The sequence below is a fragment of the Diadema antillarum genome, unplaced genomic scaffold (genome assembly GCF_040938485.1).
Source record: "Diadema antillarum isolate AM-2024a unplaced genomic scaffold, OU_Dant_1.0 seq00000483_RagTag, whole genome shotgun sequence".
Classification (NCBI taxonomy): Eukaryota; Metazoa; Echinodermata; class Echinoidea; order Diadematoida; family Diadematidae; genus Diadema; species Diadema antillarum.
In genome coordinates this window covers 1,244,915-1,272,781 of record NW_027271446.1, presented here as the reverse complement: position 1 = coordinate 1,272,781, position 27,867 = coordinate 1,244,915, and the positions used below count along the sequence as shown (strand labels likewise).

The 27,867-nt window shown below is 37.8% G+C and overlaps 1 protein-coding gene across 1 annotated transcript in view; it reads right to left on the bottom strand.

The window, feature by feature from the left end:
• Positions 1 to 557: 557 nt before the first annotated feature.
• The window catches only part of LOC139733561 (dual specificity tyrosine-phosphorylation-regulated kinase 4-like), a 93,664-nt gene continuing 66,354 nt past the window's right edge, over positions 558 to 27,867 (bottom strand). The window contains exons 3-15 of the mRNA XM_071644372.1: positions 15,528 to 15,620; positions 9,289 to 9,482; positions 8,556 to 8,620; positions 8,133 to 8,296; positions 7,584 to 7,720; positions 6,411 to 6,551; positions 5,797 to 6,017; positions 5,288 to 5,460; positions 4,552 to 4,612; positions 3,691 to 3,820; positions 2,897 to 3,240; positions 1,504 to 1,646; positions 558 to 837 (exon numbers count right to left, since the gene is read on the bottom strand). Coding sequence (XP_071500473.1) covers positions 664 to 837; positions 1,504 to 1,646; positions 2,897 to 3,240; positions 3,691 to 3,820; positions 4,552 to 4,612; positions 5,288 to 5,460; positions 5,797 to 6,017; positions 6,411 to 6,551; positions 7,584 to 7,720; positions 8,133 to 8,296; positions 8,556 to 8,620; positions 9,289 to 9,482; positions 15,528 to 15,620 — 2,040 coding nt within the window. The 3' untranslated portion in view covers positions 558 to 663. The remainder of the gene's footprint in view (positions 838 to 1,503; positions 1,647 to 2,896; positions 3,241 to 3,690; positions 3,821 to 4,551; positions 4,613 to 5,287; positions 5,461 to 5,796; positions 6,018 to 6,410; positions 6,552 to 7,583; positions 7,721 to 8,132; positions 8,297 to 8,555; positions 8,621 to 9,288; positions 9,483 to 15,527; positions 15,621 to 27,867) is intronic.

Sequence of the window (27,867 nt, the reverse complement as noted above, 5' to 3'; positions counted from 1 at the left end):
TCAAACAGATAGAGTGACCTGGTTATTATTTCTTCACAGGTCTGGTACACAGACTACAGGGTGCACTGCACACACAGACTTCAACATCACCCTTATGTCCACTCCTCATCTAACAATATTTCTGTGTTACACAGCTCAGTTTTATGAATTACTGTCATATTGCTAGCAATGAAAAGTGAATGTCCTGTGATATCATGACGTAAGAAGGTACAAGGAAAGGGAAATACTGAGTTTACGACTGATAGGGTCAAAGGTCAGCAAACTCTCTTGTACACATGGCTGTCAGTCTTTCCTCTAGATCAGGGATTAGATATCCTCAGGGATTAGATATCCATGGCTCCTCAGGATTAGGTGAAGGACCTCAAGTTTACGGTACTCTGGAGCGATAGTGACTACCTTGATGGCTAGTGTGTCTCCATTATGATGGTTGGACGGCAAGTTTTTAGGATAAAGGATTTCCTAGAAGTGACCTGAGCCGATGCACACCATAGGGCGCTAGTCTCTGGCTTGTTGCACCATCAGACATGCAGCGTTGGCTTTCACTGAATCCATGGAGCACATTATATCTTGTCACAGGAATAGACACCATTGCATCTTATAGGCAGCATGGCTTCTACTCAGTACTAGTCTCTATTCAGACTCTATCTACCAATATGCCCTGTGCTATACAATAGGAGGCAGGAATTGTGAAGCAGGTTTAGTGTCCACTTTGCTTGACTTCCCACCATCCATCACTGGCTTCTCATCCTCCTCCTCTCCCTCTACGCCTTTTTCTGTGTCTTCAACTTCCAGGACCTCCATAGAGGGCGCTTTATCTTCCGCCAAGAGTGGCTTGACCTGTATAGGTGATAAAAGATAATGGGAAGGAAATATGATATAACAAGATCTACAGATGTCTCAAAATAGTGTTTTACCACAAGCTGATGATGTAGGGGCTGCAGACTTAATGGGGGGATATTGAAAAACAAAGCAAGATATACAATGATATGCCCTGTGTGATGAAAATAAAGCACTGTGAAACATCATGTGTCACTTCTTAAGACGTGATGTATAGTTCAATGACTGGTAAAGCTTACTGAATGTTGGATGAAAACAATTGATAACTTTAGTTAGTAGGACTGCAATACAACAGAGAGCAAGGTTCAAACATTCCTACAGTATCTATATGAGAGATAACTTTGCACCTACAGTATCTATATGAGAGATAACTTAGCACCTACAGTATCTATATGAGAGATAACTTTGCATGATTCACAAAAGTTTCACGCCACAAATGTTTCTGGTTTTACAGTACCTGCTGTTCAGAGACTTTTATATGTGATAAGAATTATATACATGCATAACAAAAACTGCTCAGAGTCAAAGTTTAATTAACAATTTATCACTCCCCCAACTGTCACATCTTATCTTAGTCTCTACAGGCGTAAAATTTAAAGAGTACCTGGAATAAGAAAGGGTAGTTCTTAAAAACAGTGACATGAGACAGTGTAAGAGATGACTAACCTTATTAACAGGTTTCTCAGTGGTCAGCTCCACGTTGCCTGGCTGGATGGGGGGCATGATAAAGGCACTGTCTCCTTTCCTTACGGTGGATTTCTCACGGGTCACTTTGAGAGAATTCTTCCCTACTGGTGATCCTGGCTTGTCTGTCAGGGGAACAAGATTACATAACATTCACTCACCTGATATATAATATGTGACCGTGCACCTCAAAACGAACATAAAGTCGCACACACTGACTTTGCGTGAGGACTGAAAATAAGTGAAATGGGTAAACCTGGCCGAACTTGACTTTTTCATATTTTCTGAAAGAGCGGGTCTTCTTTTACATTATGGTAAAATTTGGGATCATAAAACGGGCAGGAAAGTGTGTTTTTTAGCAGTTTATCTCGAACATTTTTTTTTTTGTAGAATAGTGTGATTAGGTGTGTCTTTAGAATCCCTTTTTCATTTCTGAAAAACCTTGTCCATACTCTTCACCTTCAACTCTAATAACTTTTGAAAGGATAGTGCTACTGCTTTGAAATTTGCATTAATTATGGACAGAATAGGTTAATGAGGCATGCTTAATTTCAGTTTAATCTGATAATCCCTTCATTGTTGTTACTCTGGTGGTTTACTTCCTGTTTTTTGTCCCATTCATTGCACAGCCAGCATGTTTGGTAAAGATTAAGCGCTTGAATAGACACTGTACTTCAGAGCCTCTTTTCTCGCTTCACACTTTTCCTGAGTTTGTGCTTTCTTTCCAATATTTAGATAGGTTAGGAGAGTCCATTTGATTTGAGTTATACATCATTTTAAAGCTTAAAGTCTGCTCTTTTAGAATATGGTCTTAACTTAAAATTCATGTCTGGCGACTTTTTGTTTGTTTTGAGGTGCAGTGTCACATATATATCATATAAGCATGCATGCCTTCAGACATCTATCTCTATGTAGGGTAAATTGTATTACTAACATATAAAGAAACAAAAAACATGATGGATAGTTAGCACTATCTTTGGTTCAATGTCATCCTCCCCACAAATGTGAAATTTGCTCTGGGAAACATAATAATTTCGTTTGTGATGAGTTTAGTTTAGATGAAGTATGTAAAACTGTTGGATAACAGATAAGACTACATCAACGAGCAGAAAAAAAAAAAAAAGTTAGCTGTTGTAAAAGTCTATTCTTTGCAGTTTGGGTTTATTTCGAACATTGCACTATTCCAACACAATGGATAAAAGAAAAAAAAATGATAAGAACATACATCCTATCAACGTGAAAAATTTGTATCCACTTTATATGAAACTTGTCACAGCCTATGTGAACAGTCTACATTGGTGGTAAGCATAATATGGTTGTACAGAAAGTTAAAAGACAAAGACGGAAAGAAGGAAAGAAAGAATTAAAGCCATACCAGCTTTATCTTTGCTTGATTTGCTCTGTTTATCTTTTGCACTACCAGCTGCACCTTCAGTCTCCCTGGCTGAGCGCTTGACTTGCTTTCCTTTCCCATTGACGGCAGGTAGCTGGATGACCCCTGACCCTTGATCATTGTTCTCCTGTCTAGCTTCTGATTGGTCTGCCTGTGTGTCCATCGTTGCTTGCTGGTGATGCAGACTTGGCTTGTTTCTATGATGATGGTGGTTGGAGGTGTTGTTGGAATGTCGATGTTTGTCTTTTGACTTGTGAGGGAGCCCTTCTTGAATGAAGGTGTGTTGCATGGCTTGGTCTGGGGTGAGTCTCTGTGAGGGGTCCCACCTGTGGAAGGGGTCAAATGAAAAGTGAACAATGTCTCCTTGTTCCATCTCAAGCATGTAAGTCTCTCAGATCATTATGCATAATATGTCATGCTAATAACATATAATTTGTTTTTTTGAAAATTTCCTATTATGCAGTTTACAATAACCCTCATGTTTATTGTTATGCTTTGTACAGTACCAAGAAATTCTGTATAACTGAATTTGATTTAAATTTCAGTGTTAAAAGCTGGCCTTTTGTTCTTTCACTGAGCAAAGCTTGGCTCACCCTAAGCCACTTATTTCTCAAGTTGTTAAATTCAGAAGCAATTGAGCACGTACCAATGCTTGTAGATGTCAATGGCCTGGCTTTCAAATACTGAACCATGTTTTTATGGTTAATTGCTTCTATCACTTTACATACTACAACGGTCAGACATTCTTTCCCTTCAAATGATTCTATTTGACTCACTCTAGACATCTCTTGATGAAGTCTAGAAAGTTTGAGTCTCCCGTCTTGATGGCATAGCCAAGGTCCTTGGTGTTTGGTCGCCGTTTCTTGCCCTTACTGTTGGTGATACATCTTGGGTTGCCTCTTGAGTCTGTAGCAAAGAGAAGACAGCAACACTCAGTGTGCAAACATCTTACATGAACCCTCACATAATGTCACCATGTTTAGGGCTTTAACCCATTGAGGACGGACTGATTTTGCTATAACACACATTTCCTATAGACACCTGCCCAAGTATTCTCGGGACTTGTCAGCAAAGGGTTACTGCATAAGCTGTTATTTTTGCGAGGGTTTAATTTTCGCAAATTTCATGAATCACATTTGGACTGCAAATTTTACAACATGCGAAAATGTCACCATGCACTAAGGTAATAGTGTGCTTATGAAGGCCTCTGTGTCAATTAAAGAAAACAAAATCTCGTGAAAATGTCCGTGACCTCCTCATTCGCGAGAATATCGCAAAAACATCAGCGTATACAGTAAGCTAAGACTGGATGCAGGATGCTATGGGGCCAGAGAATGAGGTCTAAACCATGGAGCGGAAGACCAGTAATTTCTGTCCAGGGTGCAATATTCACTGGGAGAGGAGGAGGTGCATACGAGGTTTGTGAGCTAGAAGCAGATTTACTGGTGGCTGGAAACAGCAGCAGTGTCTATATGAACTCTTGAAGACAACTAAACAGGAAATATCCTTGTTATAAAACAGAAGCAAAAGTTGATAGAGATGTAATACAGTGGTATCTTACATCACTATCAATATATGAGTCATTGATGTGTGTGTGTTTGTGTGTGTGATGTCAAGAGAGATTTAAAGAGTCTTACCAAAGAACAGTCTTCTCCTTTGAGCCTCTTCTATGATGTGAGGTGGTGGCAGTCCAAAGATCTGGTGTGATGGAGAGAGAGAGACGGAGAGAGATACATTATGGTTTGTTATCTTCCTAACCATCAGTGTATGCATCATTATCCTCGGTAACAAGCAAAGTTGTGAAACACATTTACAGAACAACACTGTCAGTAACAGCACTGAATGATTCAACTTTCTTTACACATGCATTATGACATCACTATGGTACAACAGTGTCAAGTTACTCTGTGTATTCACTTGGCCACAGCTGGCACCATTCTGGCCTTAGTTTGCCCCTATGAGTTGAAAGAAAGAGCTGGTAGACCTGGATGGCTGTATTCACTGTGTGAGTCCTGGTAAAAACTGAGCCAGAGTCTTTTGTCCCATAAAGAATTTCATTCACACTAGCCAATAACCTCCTGCTTAAATCTCTCTTGTCCAATCTTCTGTAGTGCCATTACAAGTTTAATGGCACATGGATAAAATGGCCTTTACCCACGATGCCTTTCGTGCTACAGCATCACCAGGGAGTTCCTGGAGACACCTGGAGTTCATGGGTGAGATTTATGAAAAGTCACCTGGCATTTTACATGGGATTTTAACACTCATGATGCCTTTCACACTAGAGCATCACCTGGGAGTTCCAAGGAGATCTCAGGTGAAATTAGTTAGGTGTGAAAGGGGTATGACACTGATGAGTGGAAGGTGTCTTACCTCCATGATACATGCTAGCTGCTCCACCTCATTCTCCCCAGGGAAGAGAGGATAGCCTGTGTAGAGTTCAGCCAGGATACAACCAAAGCTCCACATATCAATGGGTAAGCCATAGGGGAGACCTAGGATGACCTCAGGGGACCGGTAGAAGCGAGACTGGATGTATGTGTACACTGCAGACAGGTGGAGAAATGTGCAAGAAATCTTTAGACATTGTATCATTACTTTATGAAACCAAGAAACATAATGTAAATACTTTTCATAATTACTTGGCATGACACATTTATTCTTACAATGTGCAAGAACTTTGTACATTTCAGCACAATATCTCCTCATTTACATCAAATTATGGTTACATGTTAAATATCATGCAAAACTCAATTTGTGGGAACAACAATAGTGTTTCAATTGTAGAGCCCAACATAGATTTGAAACAAACCATAAAGTATTCATATTGAAAAGTGAAAAGAAATGAAAACATTGAACATTAGAAGGCTTGCTCTTCTCACCTCTTTGATGCTCATAGCAACTTGAGCCAAAGTCAATGACCTTTATTGAACTTTGACCTTTTTGTCTGAGTAGAATGTTTTCAGGTTTGAGGTCACAGTGGATGATGCGTTCTTTGTGTAGCATACGTAAGCACTGGAGCAGGGAGAAAGCAAAGCGTCGGATGAGGGCCACACTGAACCCCTGGAAATTGTTCTTCTTGATCAGTTCATACAGGTTCATTCTGGGGAGAGAGAAGAGCCAAGAATCAAATGGGGTACTGGACTGGATGTATTCCATTTAAAGAATGACAATACAACTTACATACTGATCCATGGTGTCTATCTCTACATAGAGATTACTTCATGAAGTGTACAGGTACAGAAAAGAAAAGAAACAGAGTGAGAGGAAAAATGAAGACGTTTCTTCCTCTCTCCTAACAACACAACCATTCAAAAACATCTGGTACTCTAGTATTTGTTACATCAGTAAAGCTTGTTAACAGTTCTATTGTGCACAGCCTAGTTATGACTGTTATCATAAAACAAGCCAACTCACTGAGGTACTCCACTATCAACACCATAATATATCTACTCAGGAAACACATTGTATTACTATCACTGTGTTGTCTACTCACCCTAAGAGTTCAAAGGTGATACATAAATGATTCCTGAAGTAGAAGTATTCCCTCATGTGGATGACATTGTGTGAGTTGTCTCTGTCCTTTCTCCTCAGTGCATCCAGGATTTTCACTTCTATCAATGCTTGGTGGTGAAACCTAGCAACAAACAAAAAAGTAACATGCAAGACATACTTTAGACATGAAAACAGAGACAATGACCGGCATGAAAACTGAAATCATTTTCATCACATCATTAATGTCTGTCCTTTGGAAAGCAGCTTACAATCAGTATGTTACATGTATGTATGTCCTGGCCCTCTTGGTTAACACAATTTTCTTTTGTGACCATTGTAGTAAGTTACCATAGCAACCACTAGAATGCCCTAATTGTTGGGCATGGCCTTGCCACTGTCAAGGTAACTACAATTTATACTGTAGGTTGCACTCATGGTACAACAGTGCTATAGAAAAATCAGATATTTATGTCTTTCTGCGGTGTACTGTTTGTTTTCTAGGAAACTCTAGCAAGATGCTGATCCTGTGAAGTGGTAAGAGGCAGAAATGTCAATTTCATTGAATCTCACCAGGATGTGTGTATATCAAGTGTAGTACACTGATTGTATCTCACCAGGATGTGTATATCAAGTGTAGTACACTGATTGTATCTCACCAGGATGTGTATATCAAGTGTAGTACACTGATTGTATCTCACCAGGATGTGTATATCAAGTGTAGTACACTGATTGTATCTCACCAGGATGTGTATATCAAGTGTAGTACACTGATTGTATCTCACCAGGATGTGTGTATATCAAGTGTAGTACACTGAGTTTGGTTTGCAGTCAATTGCAGTGACCAACATAGAGCAGCTTACTCCATGATAACCCTTGCAATGCCAATCTCTTCTCTTTCTGAACATCTATGTGTTAAGGGCTGTTTTTTTCTGATATAATTTCTCATTAGAAAATAGAGTTTGGTAATGAATAACTGCCTTGTGCTCCACAAAGATACAAGCTTCTCTAAACAAGTTTTACTAATGGTAGATGGTACACATGACAATGCCATTGTATTTGTGACTTCTGGTCTAGAGAAACCATTTACAATCCTTTCTTTTCTTTCAGTACAGAGGAAACAAGTAATAAGAGTCAACTATGAGGAATAAATCTGACAACAGCACTTTCTTCTTACCTCTTTTTATTGCGTATAATCTTGATTGCTATCATCTCTCCAAGTTTGTGATCGAAAGCTTTGACGACTTGTCCAAATGACCCTTTACCTATGACTTCAAGAATCTCGTACCTGTACGCTAAATGGTCGTGTAGCACCTGTAAAAGAAAGAATTCATTTTACAGTACTCATTAAAAAAATTCCTGAAGAACTTTTTCATAACCTTTGTTACAAATCGAAATATCCTATGCAAAGGAGTGGAAGAAAAATCTGAAAGTTTGACAAGTCTTAGCTCTATACCTTGAAATGTGGACTTACATAAACTACTTTGAATAATATGCTGCTGTCAAATCTGAAAATAGTATTAGAAATAGTCTTTGAATCTCAGACTAACTTTATACAAATTACTATAGTTGTGAAAACATTTTGACTAAAACTTGAACGAAGTGCACAACTGGATTTCTAAGAGATTAAAAACCTGCCATACCTCTGGTATACACGCTGGTCATATATAGGTTAATGAGCTGTCAAACATTTGCAATTGATCGTCTACTGAAACTGGAAACTGACCTTGATGTAAGACCCATTCTCATCATCATAGCCATTGTTCTGAGATGCACCCTGCACTCCTTCAACCTTCTTGGCCTCTGCACCAAGGAACCAGACCTCTTGGTAGTCTAGGATTTCAGCCTCCTCAAAGACTGTCAACTTGTCCCTGTAGTACATCATGGCCTCTGTCAAAGGTGCACACACACATGTTTAAAAATGTGAAAACATATATAGCAACTTCCTATCGGTTTTGCACAAAGTAAGTGACAGTCATTACTAAAATAATTCATATCAACAAGTATTCAATTCTACAATGTAAAAAGTTTCCAATATTGTGGTTTGATCCTAAAACTGCATGCAAAGTGTAAGCTTAGGCTAGAATGGCTATTGAAAAAGGGAAAACAGTTCCTTGCCCATCATGGTCTTGATTGTAAGACTACTTACCATTAGGTTTGAGGGGTGATCTCGTCTCTTTGCCTTCATTCTTGGTTTGCCTCTTCAACTCCTCCCTGGGTTTACAACATGACGAATTAAGATAACAATAATATAGATTATTCAATGTATCACATGTCTGCCTTTCAAAAAGTATCATAATGAAAGTCATTTTTTCTGAGCTGGAAATGGGCCTTGATAATGTGTACTGCAATGAATGCCATTTTGATAAAATTTGTATATCTTACCTACCACACAAACTTTGTAAAACAAATCTACGAGGACAATTTTGTATTACTGGTAAACCTTTGTCGGTGCAGAGTTTATCACAAACATCCATCCACTGGGGCTCTCCACTGTGACAGCATCATTATCTGTTTCCAATCATTTGGAGGTTGTAATGGATTTATTCATATCTCAAAATGCTGCCCTCTTGTGTCAGACATTAGGAATTGACTTTGCATGATAAAGGGTAGCTCAATTTCACGGAGGAAAGAATGAAGTTATACACGTGGTGAAAGTCATGTTCAGGTAGAAAATTAAGATGACATAAAAAAGGCAAATAAAGTAAGATGGTATAAACATATGACCCATTAACCATTTTTAATGTATGGAGAGTTATGAGCAAAAGAACATTAAACAGAGTGAGAAAAAGGAAAGATAGAAAGAGAGAGCAGGTAGTTAATGAAATTTTTGAAGAATGAATTGATAGAAGGTATGCCTTGGAAGTTTTGAGCGAACTCACAGCTTTGTGTTCTGCCGGTGTATTTTGAGATGATCCCCTACAGTGGTCTGGTGTATCCCTGATGATACTAAGTGGCCTTGAGTGTTGGTCAGCTGGGGTAGAGACTCACCCATGGTGCCCGCCTTGGGCCCCAGGCCCAGCTGGGGAAAGGAGCTCTGGGTGTTGGAGGTTGGTGGCAGACTGCTGGACAGTTTCTGTCAGGGCAAGAAAGAAAGAGAAAGGAAAAAATGCTTGTCAATACATAAATGTCTATATCCCATACTAGTAACCAGGGTAAAGCATTCACAGGTCAAGTTAGTTCCACAAAAAAATTATTATTCATGAAAATTACACATTCCATCAACTTGATACTGATATATGTTAAGGGTAGTAAGAATTCCCCCTGCTTTCTGAAAGCGGTTAGTCAAGTGCTCTTTCATTACACTAGAAGAGTGAAAGCATGTTGAATTTTCTTTATATTTTCTTTATACTGTTGTCCACACATGACATCATAAACTCTATTAGTCTCCTGATCCAGTGATTCCAACACCAAAAATTTAAAAATTCATAACTTTTCCATCGATTGTCCAATTTTCCTTAAACTTTCACTAAACTTTCACTGATGTGTTCTACTCATGTTACTGCTTTCCCTCAATCCACATTGCTCTTGGGTTTTGGTTTCCTTTAACATACACTAGCAACACCACAAGAAATTTGCTGGGGTAACTCTGTTTTTGAGAAAAACCTCATATTGTTTCTCAAATAATCACTGGCTAAGAGCTAAAGGACAAAATTACTGACATCAATGGTGTATGTAATGCAGAGGGTTAAGTCTCTTTCAAAGACTGTACTGTGTCCCAGTAGATGTCTTCTTTAGAGTATACAGGTGTACATGTACATAGCTGTAGCTTCTTCTCTCATTTAAACTACACCATTCACAAAAATAAATTACGGTACCCACAGTAATTGGACAAATTGCAGATGGTAAAATCTGTTTTTATGAGATACATATAACTTCCTACTGGATGGGATATTAGATTGTGCTGCTAAAATGTGAGGTTCTAATCCAGCTTTGCTGAAGCCATTTTGGTACCATACTGTTAAACAAAGTCCCTTGGCACAAACAACATCATTCACTGGCCTAACTCTGCACATTTATTCTAACTTCAATTTGGATGGTTGACAAGGTAGATAGAAGACATCTCTCCATGGATGAAATCCAGACACTCCTATCTCTTGAGATGACACAATGATAGACCACTCACTACTAAGGATTCTGGGATTGATTTGAAGGCTGTTGGTATTGGGCAAACATTTTCTATCTCATACGGCTTCTCTTCTAGCCCAAACGCTGGGTAAAGGGATGTGCTGGGGATAAGTACAGTATAAAGTGTAGCAGCAAGATAATGACTAAATAATTTTTAAAAAGCTACAATTTATAACAAATTAACTAGTTACAAAATATGTATTGGAAGTTCTTTTGAAAACAAAAACACACACAGGTGGAATATGAAGTTTAGTGCTTCAAAGGTGCTAGATGAGATGAGATAAAGACTCAGCATTTAGCTTTTTGAAAATCAGTTTTGAAATGGCTGAGATGTAAAAAAAAAGAGAGTAAAACAAAGCAATCCTAATAAAAGGTGGGTCCCACCTTTTATTAGGATCATTTGGTTTTGGATATTATATCTCAGCCATTTCAAAACCAATTTTCATTAGACAACTTTGAATTCCTCTTAGAATTAAATGATCTTTCATATTTCATAACAGGTTTCTCATTATCTCAAAAAGAAAAAACATCAACAAGAAATCAGAAACCTGTAGCCCCATCTCAACTAAAACTGTACCATCCCTTTCAGCTACATGTATGTTGGTGAAGACTATTACGTCCTTGTTTTTACAGAATGTATCAAACTGACATAAAGACATGACATCATTATCATGTCTACTTCTGTGCCACAAACAAGATTGCATGTGGACACACCTACAAGATTGCATGTGTACACACCTACAAGATTGCATGTGTACACACCTACAAGATTGCATGTGTACACACCTACAAATGAAGTATTGAATCAAACACTTTTATTATGTTTAAAATTAGAAAATGCTACTTAAGCCATTTAAAACAATGGCCTAGAAGATGATGCACACAGTCAAAGTGTTGATTTGACTGTATCGTAATATTGCTGGATGAACACTTTTAAGAGTGTTGGCTCATATGAAAACTTTTATTGGTCCACATTTTGGTCAGCGTCTTAGCATCGTCCAGCCAAGTGAATGAGCATATGAGACCCCTAGATCCTTGTAGGCTAACAGGCACTTGGCCATAAACCAGGTGACTGTGCATCTCATACCCAGCTAGGAGTGGTCACATCTTTGTTTTGATAAATGTAAAATCCTCCATTATCTTCCAGAAGTAGGTAAATCATACCTCATCCCCCTAAAACCTAATTTATGCATGATTAATATAATTGTGTAAAAAAAAACATATATATAAAAAACAAGACATTTATTGAGGTGTGAATTTTCTTCAATTTTGTATCCCTCTACAAATGATATGTGTAAGATTGCAACTGCTGATCTACAACTTAACAAACATGTTGGAAAAAGAGGCAGGCAAAATTGAAGAAAATTCACCCCGCAACCTTCACCCCTCTGTTAATATTATCTCTTTTTTTTCTTCTTTTTTACATTTAATACAGCTGGGGGTAGGTCTGTGCTACATTAGGGCTGTCTGTAGCACATCTATCAGGGTGACAGCACTATTCATATCTAAACTAGATATGGTATGACAATTTAAAAGGTGGACTCTGTAGCATAGAAACTGTTTAAAAGCAAAGTAGATACTTCAAAATATTTTAGAAATGACCTGTAACTGCAAAAAACAGTACACTACTCCATAAATCAGTGTATTAATCATTGTTGGTCAAGAAATATTTGTAAAAGCAGTGCTTAGCTTCCAATGGCTTGATGAGCCTACACTGTACATACTTCAATAGCCTGTATTCTTGGCTTAGTGGGCCGAATACAATGTATTTACATTGAAATATTGACTTATTTATGCTTACCAAATATGAATACATGCTCATTTCATTATCTTCATACAAGAGAAATGGCCAGATGTACAACTGTAATTTCTGTGTTCATAGTAGTTATATGGAGAAACAAAAAACAAAAAACAAAAAACTGTATTTCTATTGGAGGCTTAATCTGTACCTTATAAGGACACATTACACTCCACAGGAGTATACCGATACTGTATTTTATAACAGTTAAATACAAATTAACCAATCTGGGGAAAACCTTATCGTGATTTTTAAGGATCCTACATGTACATGAGTGCATGAATCACACACAAATATAAAGGCTAGAGGCCCTAGAGGGTACAGCACAGCTGTAATCTCATATCCCATAGATACAAATATATTTTTTTCCTGGAAGTAATCACTACATCAGAGGATGACTTTGTAATCCTTCATACAACGACATCAGACAGTAGAATGACAGGTGCAAACGTTGCCATGGTCAGGCTAAATTTAGAAGGAGACAACTCTTGTCTCATTGTGTAACATTGGACGGGCAGGTAATAAAACTGATCATGTAACAAAAGAGCATATAAGTCTACCTACATAATGTAGGCTCTTTCTTAATCAACATCTGATACTATGTGTGCTAAATGTGTGGAAGGGTCCAACTTTTCTCCAACAACACATGTGAATGGGGGGAGGGGGTGCGGGAGGAAAGAGGAATCACACAGTTTCAATGAAGAATTACCCTCAACATGTTTTGTCCACGAAGGTATTATAAAGAACTAATTGGATTGAATGTAATCAGCCTTTCCCTTAATAGATGAGGGTTTGAAGTACAAGCTTACACAGTGAAAAAAGAAGCTGCCTTTCTTTTTAAAACAATCATTCTCTTTTTCTGATTATGGGATTAAATGTACCGATACTTCCTGATAGATAGAGATGCTTGCTTGTTCAATCATGCAGTGTACTTGTACTTCCTGTATAAAAAATCACTCAAAATGATTTCTACTTCCTTGCATGATAGGAAAGAAGAATCCCAACTCTTCCCTTCTCTATATTCCTGTTTAAGATGTAACTATTTGAGTGTGCAACAATCACATCCTATCCCACAGGTTACAGGAGCCTATAAAAAGAGTTTTATACAGAACGCTACATTGGTGTCGCTCATCCTTAATGACGGGATCCAAGGAAGACCTGTGGTACCATGGATTGGTGTTTGTTAGAGTCTTGATGAATAAATGTATGAGTACAAAGAGATTGCCCATTTAGTCCCTACCATAGGGAATACTGTTTGTTCTCACTCACAATGGTATAGAACACCTCTCTCTAATCATGTCCCAAGGTACTCAATTACAGGTCTTGCTCAATGCATGATCACACTTTGTCAAGCATAAATGGATATTTGATGTTAAAGAAAGAGAACAACCATTATGTACAAGCATTATCCCTTTGGTCTGTGAAATTTAGATTTTCAGGGGCAAACTTCTCTTTATATGGATGTGAGTCCCAAGAGAGACAGCCACATACAGCCTGGAGAATCAGTGTAGCTTACAAAGCAGCAACACAAGAAGTAACTGAATTTAAATATATTCAAAAGATGTGCAATAAAGGCAAAAGATGTACAATAAAGGCAGAAATGTTCACGTGTATGAAATTTTTACGAATTTTGCAAGGAGCCCAGATTCATGATAGTGATTAATGCAAATCAAAGTTTGTGTCTACACGGTGCATTGAATGCCAGTCACCAATTTGCAGCATGTTCTTTTGACAAACTGATGGTTTGCACAGTTTTTTGGTGAATATATTACTTTGCAGGATTAAAAAAACTCTACCAGTTGATATTTCATGACTACTCCTAATAATTTTGTTCTTTAAGAAAAATGGCCAGAGTTACTCGTTCTTCCCAGGGAAACCTTGTTTGCTGCTGTCTGTATTGGTGCATAGGATCATACAACTTTATCCATGCATTACACTTTTATTTTCACAGGTGGATTTCAGATTACATTGCTGTGCAAATTCTGTTTTGATGGTGATTTAAAGCCATGCTTCTAACAGGAGCCAAACAGATATTGTAAAATGACATTTTTTTGCAGCGTGGACATTTTTACAATTTCTTGCAACATGAAACTGGCTCGCACAGGAATATTTTGCTTGTGATATGATACCATAAGATGTTGATCCTGTGGAACTAAAAATGCCCAAAATTTATCTTACCCAGCAGAGTGTGAAAAACTACTTAGGCAAAAATTTCCACTTTTACAATACTTCTACACATATTAGTAGGGACAAGATAACTTCAAATATGATTTACAAGGCTAGTAAGCACTTGAAAATCACCAGAATGAAAATCTCCTGACTCTTCCTTATATGGTAAGAATGATTTTGGAAACAATGAATGACAATTATTGGTAAACTAGCAGAACTGTTTAAGGTGGACAAGCACTATAATACCCTGTCCTAACAGCGAAGGAGTTTTTTATCAAACCCGGGTATTGACCCTTTGATTTGAGATGTTAGAGCACACATCCTCCCCTTACAAGGTTTGAACACATGTAATCCTTTGTATGTATCCAGCACTGGGCAGTCTACTGCAAGACTGATTTCACTAGAATCCCTGACTGGTACGATGCACATGGCTTATGATGAGTGGAAGAAACATTTCTAAGTATGCTGGGCTAGCAAGTGGAACTCTGAGTGCGAATTGAAGCATTTCTTTAGGGTTTTAACCAGAATTTCACTCACTGCCAACAAAAGAAACATTTCTTGGAGTGATGTAATAGGATGTTAAAAAATACTCTTTTGGCTTCATGCTTTATCTGGATACTCATAAAACATTATCATTGCCAACACTGTGTCATATTTTTTCAGCACTGATTATAAGGAGAAGACTGAATATAACAGTCAGCATAATAACCATTATCCTTCAGTCCATGATATTTTAGGCCGACAAATGACTTTCTATTCTTGATGCATGTATGTTATGCCCAAGATAAAATATGAACATAAACTGACAGAATTTAAGAGTTGCTATCAATGAAAGACAAAGGATGAGTAAGAGATGAACTGAAGAATTCAAACCATTCAAGTTAAGACTACCTCCATTCATCCCCACCAGGCATGGGATGAGATTGATACAGGAGGTATGATTGAGGGTTGTGTTTCAGATGCATTATTTCCCTCTTGTAAGGGAAAGCTTCAATGTGAACAAGTGATAATGGTGTTTGGTATTACCTCATTCTGAAGGGCATTTGTTCTCCTGCCTAACACTCCAATGGGCTGACTCCCTTTAGTCCCACCAGTACCGATGTGATTCTTTTCACGGGTCTGCAAATACACAAAAATGACAGAGAGAGGCACAAAGATTAATTTCATCTATACATGTGGAATGACAACTGCACATCTTGTATAAATATGTTCTGATTTTCTAACTAAAGTTTTGTCCTATCACTGACACCAGTTTTCTTTCAGCCTCCTTTAGCTTACAAATCTCTGATATGAAATTACTTTTATGTATAAAATCATGAACATGCCCATGGCTCATGCTCATGACTAAAATCTGTATTAGAAACTGGAATCATATTCATAAACTTGATCATGGTAACTTCAGCATATCTTGTAAATCATTTGTTCAGTTTTAACATTTTACAGGTGGAATTGTGGGCTAGAAACACTGGTAAAGAGATAGACATAGCCCCATACAGTATAACACAAAAGTGATTACCTTGTAGATACAAATTTCAGGTCTCACGATACACTACATGTATAAACCACGTGACATGTTACAGTGCAGAGAGAGTATGGCAAATAACACGTTTTGAGAGGTTGTAATTATGGTATGAACACAGCAGCCCACATACAGATGTATTTAGTGTGCCTTTGTGAATCTGCCGGCATAATGACTTGATGCCTACATGTATCTCATTCAGTCAGTTAAGGTCACATGTTAGGCCGTGGCCTCATGACTTCTTCCTGTCAAACATCACAGTTTGCCTTCAAGGTTTCACAGTGCAGTAATAAAACACAGCATACAAACAGCATCTGAGATGTTGCTTGTGAAAAATATTGACTCTCATTTTTGTGTGTTGTGTATCATACCCTTTAAAGACAAATCATAATTCTGATATACTACAGCCTTTTCAAGAAGCTCGAGGCGAAAAATAAATACCTCTTCCAAAACATCCATTCTAAACAACACAGCCCTGAATGAAAAAAAAAAGAGACAGAATTAATTTGCTCATCATCTGCTCTCTGTGACTGGTGCCTAAAAATAAACAGCAGCAGGTGCATGGTTGGCTATAAACAAGAGAGTTGAAACAAATTGACATGGCAGAAGAGACGGTGTTACAATCAATCCATCAATCTTGATCAACTTTAGATCAACATGCTATGGTGCTTGTTCTCTGCTGAGCGAATGTAAACTAGTCATAGAGCAGATTGTGTGACACAAATTAGTCTCAAGGCTTTCTTCAATTAGTCATTTATCTACACTAGTCACCAGACATGTACTTGCACATTTGGACATTGGTCATTATTGAAACAATATTTAGACATGTCATGTAAAGGCAGATGTATGCCTGCCTCACATATATCATAATTTCCTATGTTGATTTGTACAAAACTTCTCAAATGACTACTACCTCTGATATCAATGTAATGGCAGCTAATGATTAACTACCTAAGATGTGGACATAGTGACTTTGTGAGATTCCTCTTTGCTAAAACAGGGAAATGTACTGAAAAGAGACACTAGAATAGCTCAATGAAAAAGTTCAGCCGGATCAGAATGTCAGGTTAGATGCACTTATCACAGTCAGATTAGCAGGTGGTAGAATATCTCATTGTTCTCCCAATGCCATTTTGTAATGGCACCTTTAGTACTTTTATTGGTTATATTTAAGTTTGAGGTGAGTAGAAGTGAGGAGGACTATGAGATAGGGATTGAGTTTTTGTGTCTTTTTCTGTGGTATGGTAATAATTTGAAGCTTTCATTTGCACAGTAACAATGTAGCAAGTAATGGCTTTGCTTAAATGCTTTGCAAAACAAATTGGTGACAACTATTCTGTGAGAAAGGTGGCAATTTGTACATGACAGCTGTATTGTTAGTTACTGTATCAACGTCAGCTTCACATTGAGCAATAATTCAGGTGTGGTGTCAGTGCTTTGAAGGCTCTACAGCCAAAGTACACTTGGAGTTCACATGGCCTTTAAATGCCCCTGTGCAGCTGAGAGCTGATGGTCATTTATGTTATGTGTGAGGATGTATTCAAGTCTATCAGACTGTTTTTTTTTTCATGTATAGTACCTAGCTTTCACTCAAGGGTTTTAGATTATTATCCTGTTTCTTGATAGCTTTTCACAATTTGGTTGTTAAAATGGTCAATATTTTCAAACAATGCTTTTCTCCTGCTTTGTAGAATGGCCGTGGTCACAATGACGTATTATTGATGAAAACACCCATGGAGGTCACTCTAGCCAACCAGTCAGTGTACAAGATAACATACTGCTGGTCCACACCAGAGATGGTCTTAGTACTGGTTCCATGGGGGCAGGCATTGTAGGACCTCCATACAACACATGTTACACTATTCATACAATCATTTCTTATTGATTACAGCTAATCCATGGCACCTACAATTCTGACTTTATTGTATGGGCATTGTGGCTAGCCTGGCAAGTCAGTATTGATTGGGACTTGGCTTCTTTAGCTTCCACAACTTGTGCATGCTTGACAAAACCTATGGCCAAAAGCCAATGACAATTCACAAACAATTGAAAGCATTTCCTGGGAATTGTTGCAGTGCCTGAGGTTGGCTACATTCTCCTGAATTCATACTCTCCATTCATGTATGATATTCTTATGCCTTCTTTGGCTTTTCATATGATACAGGATACAATATACTTCAAGGAATGTGACTCAAGCAACCACAGTAAGATGTATACAGCAATATTCAAAGCTACATGTACTTAGCTGTAACAGGTACATCTATCAAGTTACAAATTATCGCAGAAATAAACAATTCAGACCAATGCCACAGATTTTTGCATTCTCAGAGGTTTAAAGTATGTCCTTGTTGTGAGTGCTACATTCTGGTCTAGAAGGAAACAAAGAACTCAAACAAGGCATGAGCCAGGATAAAAAAGGCTTCATTGTAGTATGATATGAAGCTCCATGAGAAGATTTCAAAACACTTTTTATTTCCTGTTACCAACATCACATCATCCCAAAGTAGAAGTATAGAAACATTGCAAGTCTCATGCTCTGATACAATGCTAGAAATATGAAAATGTGCTCAATTTTCTTTAGATTTTCTTCACATTTTTTTTTCATCACAAAATGTTACAGTCATCTCATCCAGTGATGGCCACACCAAAACTATAAAAATTCCTAACTTTTGAAAGGATTGTCTGATTTTCCTAAAATTTTCACTAATGTGTTCTAATTATATTGCTGTATTCATCCAATCTATATGTATGTTCAGGTTTCATTCCCCTTAAGCACTCCAACAATATAGAAGAAAGATCTTTCTTTTTTTTCACTGTTAAATATCTGAGAAATGCTGGGAATTTGCTCTTGAATTTTCATTGACATCTCATTATAGGTTTCGTCCAGTAGCTTTGAGCCACTAAGCAACACAAAGTGCTTCCACACCTGATGTAATTTTTAGTTAACTTTGATAAATGGGAAGACTCACAAAAGAGTCTGCTATTTTTGACCTGATGGAACTAATCATAGAGAGAAAAGGGGGACAGACACTGAAAGTTGGAACTAAATTTAACTCAAAAGATACTGAAAATAGAACTTGTGCGTCAAAGCAATGAGACTTTAGGGATGATCAACTTGAAGACAACAGAAATCCATGGTCTGGTTCTATTCATTGATTACAGTCCCTAGTGAGATATTCACATCTAACAGTGTGTCTGAGAAGATGTCTTCATTACGGCATGGCTGCTTAAACTATTGATAGATACTCCTCCCTTGGGTTACTTGATCTTCCTTCTCCTCCTCCTTGACTCACCACAAAGTCTCCTGTAATGACTTGATTCATAGGAGTAAGTCATACCCAGCCGGGGAGGGGAAGAACACAGGAAAGAGGGGGAATAGCCCTGGAGAAAGGATAGACCACCTTACATCCACATCTTCACAAGATCTAGTTTGGAAGAAAGAACTGCTACCACCACAAAGAACAGGATTTTAACCATAGAACTGATTGATGCCAAGGAAATGAAATGTCTTTCTAGTAGTTCTGATACTTTTACAAGAGATAATGATAAGATGGATCTTACCAAGCTTTCTCTTCTTCATCGGATTTTATGAGAGCGAATTGTGCAGGCTAAAAATTTACCCCTAATCAATGTTCTTTTTCTTCTTCTTTTTTCTTTGCATTGTATTCTTCTAGGCCCATCACAAGATGTATACTTCTAAAATATCTATCAATTTATGAGCCACACATCTCAACTACATATTACTGATGATGTCAAGCTATTCCCTTCATGTACCATTCTGATGATGTCACAGCCACACAGTTAGAGAAAAGTACAGAAATAAACATAATTCAGAGAGAAAATGTTGTGTACTTTGATGCTAAACAAAGCACTGTATACGCCAAACATTTCGCAACGTTTTTATTTTCGCAAATTTCACGAGTCAGGTGCTATTTGCGAAATTAAAGACACTCAAAAATATTGACTCTGATCATGCTGTGAATGTGATGTGCACATATACATTTCTCTGCTCAGTACAGGACTCCACGATCGCGAATTTGACCACTCACGAAATCATAGGGAAGTTCCGATACGTGAAAATTTAGGCTCGCTAACTTATGGTGTATCCAGTATGTCATTAGTGTCAGTACTACATTCTGGTCTTTTGTTGACACCTCATCTGGTTTGTCCAGGTATCTTTGAGCCACTAAGCAACACAAAGTGCTTCGACACCTGATGTAATTTTTAGTTAACTTTGATAAATGGGAAGACTCACAAAAGAGTCTGCTATTTTTGACCTGATGGAACTAATCATAGAGAGAAAAGGGGGACAGAAACTGAAAGTTGGAACTAAATTTAACTCAAAAGATACTGAAAATAGAACTTGTGCGTCAAAGCAATGAGACTTTAGGGATGATCAACTTGAAGACAACAGAAATCCATGGTCTGGTTCTATTCATTGATTACAGTCCCTAGTGAGATATTCACATCTAACAGTGTGTCTGAGAAGATGTCTTCATTATGGCATGGCTGCTTAAACTATTGATAGATACTCCTCCCTTGGGTTACTTGATCTTCCTTCTCCTCCTCCCTGACTCAAAAGAAAGTCTCCTGTAATGACTTAATTCATAGGAGTAAGTCATACCCAGCCGGGGAGGGGAAGAAAACAGGAAAGAGGGGGAATAGCCCTGGAGAAAGGGTAGACCAACTTACATCCACATCTTCACAAGATCTAGTTTGGAAGAAAGAACTGCTACCACCACAAAGAACAGGATTTTAACCATAGAACTGATTGATGCGAAGGAAATGAAATGTCTTTCTAGTAGTTCTGATACTTTTACAAGAGATAATGATAAGATGGATCTCATCAAGCTTTCTCTTTTTTATTGGATTTTATGAGAGCGAATTGTGCAGGCTAAAAATTCACCCCTAATCAATGTTCTTTTTCTTCTTCTTTTATCTTTGCATTGTATTCTTATAGGCCCATCACAAGATGTATACTTCTAAATATCTATCAATTTATGAGCCACACATCTCAACTACATATTAGTGATGATGTCAAGCTATTCCCTTCATGTACCATTCTGATGATGTCAAGCTATTCCCTTCATGTACCATTCTGATGATGTCACAGCCACACAGTTAGAGAAAAGTACAGAAATAAACATAATTCAGAGAGAAAATGTTGTGCACTTTGATTCTAAACAAAGTACTGTATACGCCAAACATTTCGCAACGTTTTTATCTTCGCAAATTTCGCGAGTCAGGTGCTATTTGCGAAATTAAAGACACTCAAAAATATTGACTCTGATCACGCTGTGAATGTGATGTGCACATATACATTTCTCTGCTCAGTACAGGACTCCACGATCGCGAATTTGACCACTCGTGAAATCATAGGGAAGTTCCGATACGTGAATATTTAGGCGCGCTAAATTATGGTGTATCCAGTATGTCATTAGTGTCAGTACCACATTCTGGTCTTTTGTTGACACCTCATCGGGTTTGTCCAGATATTTTTGAGCCACTAAGCAACACAAAGTGCTTCGACACCAGATGTAATTTTTAGTTAACTTTGATAAATGGGAAGACTCACAAAAGAGTCTGCTATTTTTGACCTGATGGAACTAATCATAGAGAGAAAAGGGGGACAGACACTGAAAGTTGGAACTAAATTTAACTCAAAAGATACTGAAAATAGAACTTGTGCGTCAAAGCAATGAGACTTTAGGGATGATCAACTTGAAGACAACAGAAATCCATGGTCTGGTTCTATTCATTGATTACAGTCCCTAGTGAGATATTCACATCTAACAGTGTGTCTGAGAAGATGTCTTCATTATGGCATGGCTGCTTAAACTATTGATAGATACTCCTCCCTTGGGTTACTTGATCTTCCTTCTCCTCCTCCCTGACTCAAAAGAAAGTCTCCTATAATGACTTGATTCATAGGAGTAAGTCATACCCAGCCGGGGAGGGGAAGAAAACAGGAAGAGGGGGAATTGCCCTGGAGAAAGGGTAGACCAACTTACATCCATATCTTCACAAGATCCAGTTTGGAAGAAAGAACTGCTACCACACAGGACAGGTTTGTAACCATAAAACTGATAGATGTACAATAATTGTTATTTCAAAGGAAATGAAAAAAATGCTGTCCAAGCTCTAACTTTTTACAGGAGGAAATCCCATGATTGCCCAATCAAGCTCCCACATCCATCTCCTTCACTAGATTTAATGAGAGGTATACTCAGACTGACAATCATACCTGAAGCAGAGACAATTTAGTCCTACATGTAATTCCCTGTGATATAACGGGAAGGACAGTTAACACCAGGACTGAACAATAAATACCAAGAAAGAGCAGTCAACACCAGTTGCTAACAGTAAACACCAGGAGTTAACAATCAACACCAGTTGCTAGCAGTTAACACTGGGAGCTAACAGTTAACACCTGGAAATAACAGTCAACACCAGGAGAAGTTAAAATTCGACATCAAGAGTGAACAGTCAACACCAGGAGTAAAGAAGAATACACAGTTCAACCTGCCAGGCTATGCCATCAACCATCAACACCTGAAGTCTCTGCCCTAAACATTATTAGGCAAAGTTTTATCCTTTGTATCATGGAAAGAAGTAAAGCTGGTCTGTGATGTGGACAGTTTTACTCATATGAGCCCAAACTGCTGAGGTTTGTGCCTGGACTTTCAAAAAGAATCATGTAATGCTTTTTTGTCTCGATAGCAGCCAACCACATTAGTATAGTGACTCACTGCTTTCCTTCCTCCATAGAGTCTTTCTTGGAAGAGCCAAATGTTACTGAACTCTCCCCATCCTCATGTTACTCTCAATGTCTGTATCCACAATCTGAGGGTGAAAAGGCCAACAGTGTGAAGTTGAAAGTAAACACAGCATTCAGCTCCAGGCAGAAAACATACAAAGACATTGAGAGTGTGAGATGCTTGCACACTACCTCATGATTAAACAACAAGTGAGTTCCAAGAGGCGTGTAAACAGGCCATGCAAATACCAGCAAAGCATTACACTCAATGTTCACTTCTATCTACCAAGGTCTAGAAGCCATTGAGAATAGCATCCATCACAGAACTATGTACACTGTCCTCTCATAATGGTTTAATTCATACCAATACAAGGTATTCTTGTCAATCCCCACACATGCAGTTATCTCACCTACAATTGTACATTCTTTCATGTACATTGTAGTATATTCCTGTCTGGTTAACTTTTTCTCTCTTGTCTCATCTATTTCGCAGAGTTCCTTTCCGCTTGCTTATCTCTCATACTGTATGAAAATCACACCACTTAACCCGTTGAGGATGAGTCCCAAGTATATTTGGGCACGTGTCTATGGGAAATGCATGTTGTAGCACAATCAGCCTGTCCTCAATGGGTTAAGCTCATTACCTCTGTGTCATACACACATTTTGTGTACACGTCATGATGCAAGATCTGTAGTATTCTATCCACCTGATATTGCAATCAATAGCCCATGAGATGTGTATTACACAGGATGACATTTATTGTCCATCTGTCTCTATGACATCCATCAAATGGGGATCTTACAGCAATTATACTTTTATCATTTTCACATACAGTGTATGTTTCCCATTCCTGATGACTTTTTTTTTTACTTTGTCTCTTCTCTTACAAGGCCCATCACTTTCTGCATGAATTCCTTCTTTTTAACTTTTAATGGAATATCTCCCAATTTCTCCTCAATAAGATATGCAAAAAAAAAAAAATCTATATTTTTAATTTTCTTTCGGTATGTGTTTTCTTTTTCTTTTTTGTCTCTCAGGTGTTGGTAAACATTTGTTAGTTTTCAACTCTCTTTTTTTTTTCTCTTCTCCAATCTCAGACTTGCAATATTTTAGACATGCCTTCTTTCTCATTAGTCACTTTAGATTGGTACTCAGCAAATTGTGAAGCCAGTCAAAAGTTCCATACAATTAACAGCTTTAACCCATTGAAGACCGTTCAGTATGAATTGGCAGGTGTCAAAGGGATGTATGTGTATTGTAGCAAAATCAGCCCGTCCTCAGTGGGTTAAAAGACAGTCTTCTATCTTAGGATACAAACCCAGCAGCAGTGTGTAAGGTGTGACTAAAGACTTGTTTGCTTTCTTTGTCTCACGCTGACATGCTAATTGCCTCACACACATCCCTTCCTCCTTCTACTGAAATGTGTTCACACTGTGTATGATAACTATTCTAACCCAGTTTGTCAATACCTTGTAAAGATAGAGAGTGACAGAAACCAGAAGGTCTGACAAGAAATTCACATCAAACATCATAAACAGAAATAAAAGTATGAAAAAAACATCTAAATTTATAACAAAAAGACTGAGAATGCTGATAGCCATTCAGCTGAGACCAAGTGGAGAATAGAGATGGTACGTTAGCACTGCAGACCCATACTTGCTACAGCGACCATACCTTCAGTGTTATTGCACTTACACTTTGGAACAAATTACCCATCCATGTCCGCAGAACTCCTACAGAAGGGTCTTTCAAAAATTTACTCAAAACCCACCTGTTCCCTCATGATCTGTAATTTGTATTAATTAAGCTTAATGTTATACGCTATGATTTACGATGTGTGTAATTTTTGTTTCATCTTACAAGTATTTACTTCATGACCTAATTTCTCCTTTCTAATTCTTTTCTATTTCAAGATGCTCAGCGCTTAATAACTTTAGTAATAAGCACTATATAAATGATAATTATTATCACTGTCAACTGTGACTATACATGTAATCTCTATCTTCATTTACCCCTGAAGCGACAAAGTCTACTGGAATACAAAGTACCTTCTGTACCTCCTGGAGCTACAGGAAGGCTGGTCATAGTGTAGTAGACTCCATATTGTTAACCTGAGTTTTCATACCCCATGCCTCCTGCCACACCTGAACTGTTGATGTAGGAATATTATGAATGTGGCAAGTCATGGAATGGTTTGTGCTTCAGCCTCTGAAGTGTTTTCATAAATTGTGAATTAGAGTCTTCTTCAACTCTCTTGTCTCATAAAATGAAAAGGTCTTTATTCATATCTAACCAAACATTTATTTGTAGTTCTAATTCCCGGAGATATATTATGAGAGTATATGAGAGTATATTAGGCATATTTTATGATATCACACCGCATCAGATTATCTTATGATGCAGAATCTATAATTTTGTTGTCCTCCCATCAATATTTGTTAACATTCATTACATTGTACATTTGACTGTTTGTAAACATTATGTGATCAAAATGCAGTTTAAGTGTGACGAATGTACACTTATAATCAGTAATGCCGTGTGGTGGGAGAATGAGAATTTGTAGTGTCTGTATGTGTTTATGTGTGTGAGAGTCACTTATTGGATGTGATGAAGAGATGACTGTGTGTATGTGTATGTGAGTGTACCTGTGTTTGCGCGTGCATGTGTGTTTGTGAGAGAGAGGGAGGGGAAAGGTGTGAATACAATGTAAGAAAAAGGAAGTAACCACATGGGTCCCTTTTAATCAGTTTATGTTTATTCGTCACGTACAGTGTGTTGAATGTAGTGAATGTAATATATTTTATAATGAATAATGTTGTAAATGATGTTAATTGTTATTCTTTAAATAGTGATGAATGATTTGAAAATTGTAAATACTTTTTTTTTAAATCAACTATGTATTGTGTGAACAAATGTTGCAATTCAGCCTTTTGGCTGCGAGAACATTTCATTTAATAAACCATACCATAGTAGATTTAGCTTTCTAGTCCACAAACAGAAATCTTTTTGAGTCTATAAACCTTGTCATGCTTCCCTGGTGATAAGTAGCATGGCCATCATAAAAGGCATTTCATAATTTTGCAATTCCTTCATTACACACTCTGATGCCTTGAGAATCATACTGTTTGATGCCATATCACTGAACTTTGGTCCACTGACCATATATACCCCTGTCTGATGACCATCTCTTGCAATGAACCTCTTGACAGACGCTTGACATCAAGTTTTTAATGGGAGGCTGAGAAACCTATGATCAAGTGCCACTTAAGTTAGATACTAACAAGACTTCAGATAAGTTTCTTGACATGAACTCCACAGTAGAATGCACTATGTGTGTATGGAGGTGAGGGTAACTGAAGTTAATCAGTTTTGTCATTAACAAATCATGTTATTAATGATGGGACCATTATCAAATTTCTCACCCAGATGAAAAATAGCTGCCTCAAGACAAACAAAAATCCTCAGTAAAGAATGCATGGAGGTTCAATTGTTTGTGTATTTACTTTATGTGATGTTAGACAAAAGGGGAAAACACAAATACAAAATGAAAAGATAAAAGAGAACTGGAACAAATAAAATTTAAATCATTATATTCATGCTGATAGTGAATAATTTTTGCCTTACTGATCTATATCTAAGTATGACACATGGTATTGGGGAAAGAATTTGATATGGTACAAACCTGATGCATACATCGGAAAGGAAGGGCAGACATCTGGGACAGTCCAATCAACACAGGTATTTATCAACATTTCATAGTGCACATAATAACCTTATCCATCCTGAGAGATACAACGAAAATCAGCTAGAGGGATATTGCCTGCTATTTGTCAAGTCCTGATGAGATGCATAAAAGGTCCAGCTAATGAATAGTCCATGTAAATCCCTCACTCAGGCAGCATTAAGGGATTAGGAACTCTTTGAGTAAACTACCAGTCTTCACCCCACACCCATGAATGCTTGAACATTCTCTGACAAACAATAAAAAGATCAACTCTTTGTTTGCGCTACATGTTCCATAGTGCACAAACACTTTGCTGGTCTTACTGAGAACTGTTGTTAGATGGGGGGAGACAATGTTTCTACAGCAACAGGAGACAAAAGGAAGATGCTGGGCTGGTATTTGTCCTCCTAATCATATTGTGCTAAACAATGAGGGGTGTCTCATTATCACCTTCTGTCCACTGGGCTGTGTCCACAAGACACTAAGGGCAGTGAACATCAATGAGGCATGAATAATTCATCTTGTGTGTGGAAGTGAAGGAAGCAATTGTTTTCCACTGCACTTATTGAGCTTCTACTCCTGCTGCTGTGGTGTGATGGAAGTCACCCTGTGGACACCTGTACAATGTACAATACACAAGGTTAAAAGGTGTGGACAGTCAGGTGATGGTAACACTAAGACTAGGGATGTGGGAAACTTCCCTGCTAAGACGTCTTCCTTAGGCAAAATGTCACATTCTTCATTAACCCATACAATCTCTGGGAGACTGAATGGCTTGTATTGTCATCATTACAAAAGGTCATACGAGAGGAGGAGACACTCTTTATACCTGGGTATTATTACAGCATGACTGTATTGAAAATAACTCCCTATATGTAGAGTAACAAAACCTATCAATTATTGTCAGGCTATTATCACAGAAGGGTGTCACACTTATAAGACTTTCATAGAGTGTTACTATGACAGTGGCAAGATGTACCCATGGGCTTGTTGGAGTACTGGTGTTTATTCACACTGGTTCAGAGTAAAGGATTATGTGCTCAACACTAAAGACTGTCAATAAAAGTAAAATAATGCTTGAGTATATGTCTGCAACTTCATCATGGATGTTATTGTACATGAGGTCGGCACATTTGATCACAGGAATACTTTGAAAGCTACAGATACTAAAGTGACACACTTAGCACTTCTTGAATTTCACTATATATATACATCAGTATTTTCTAATAAAGTCCTGTGATAATAAAGAGAAGCATAACATGCATTATGCGATAACTTGTGCTTCTGACTGATAATCAATATATTAGTCACAATTTTCTTATTGTGGTTCACAAATATGGCTTTAAAAAGTAATCAGAATATGGT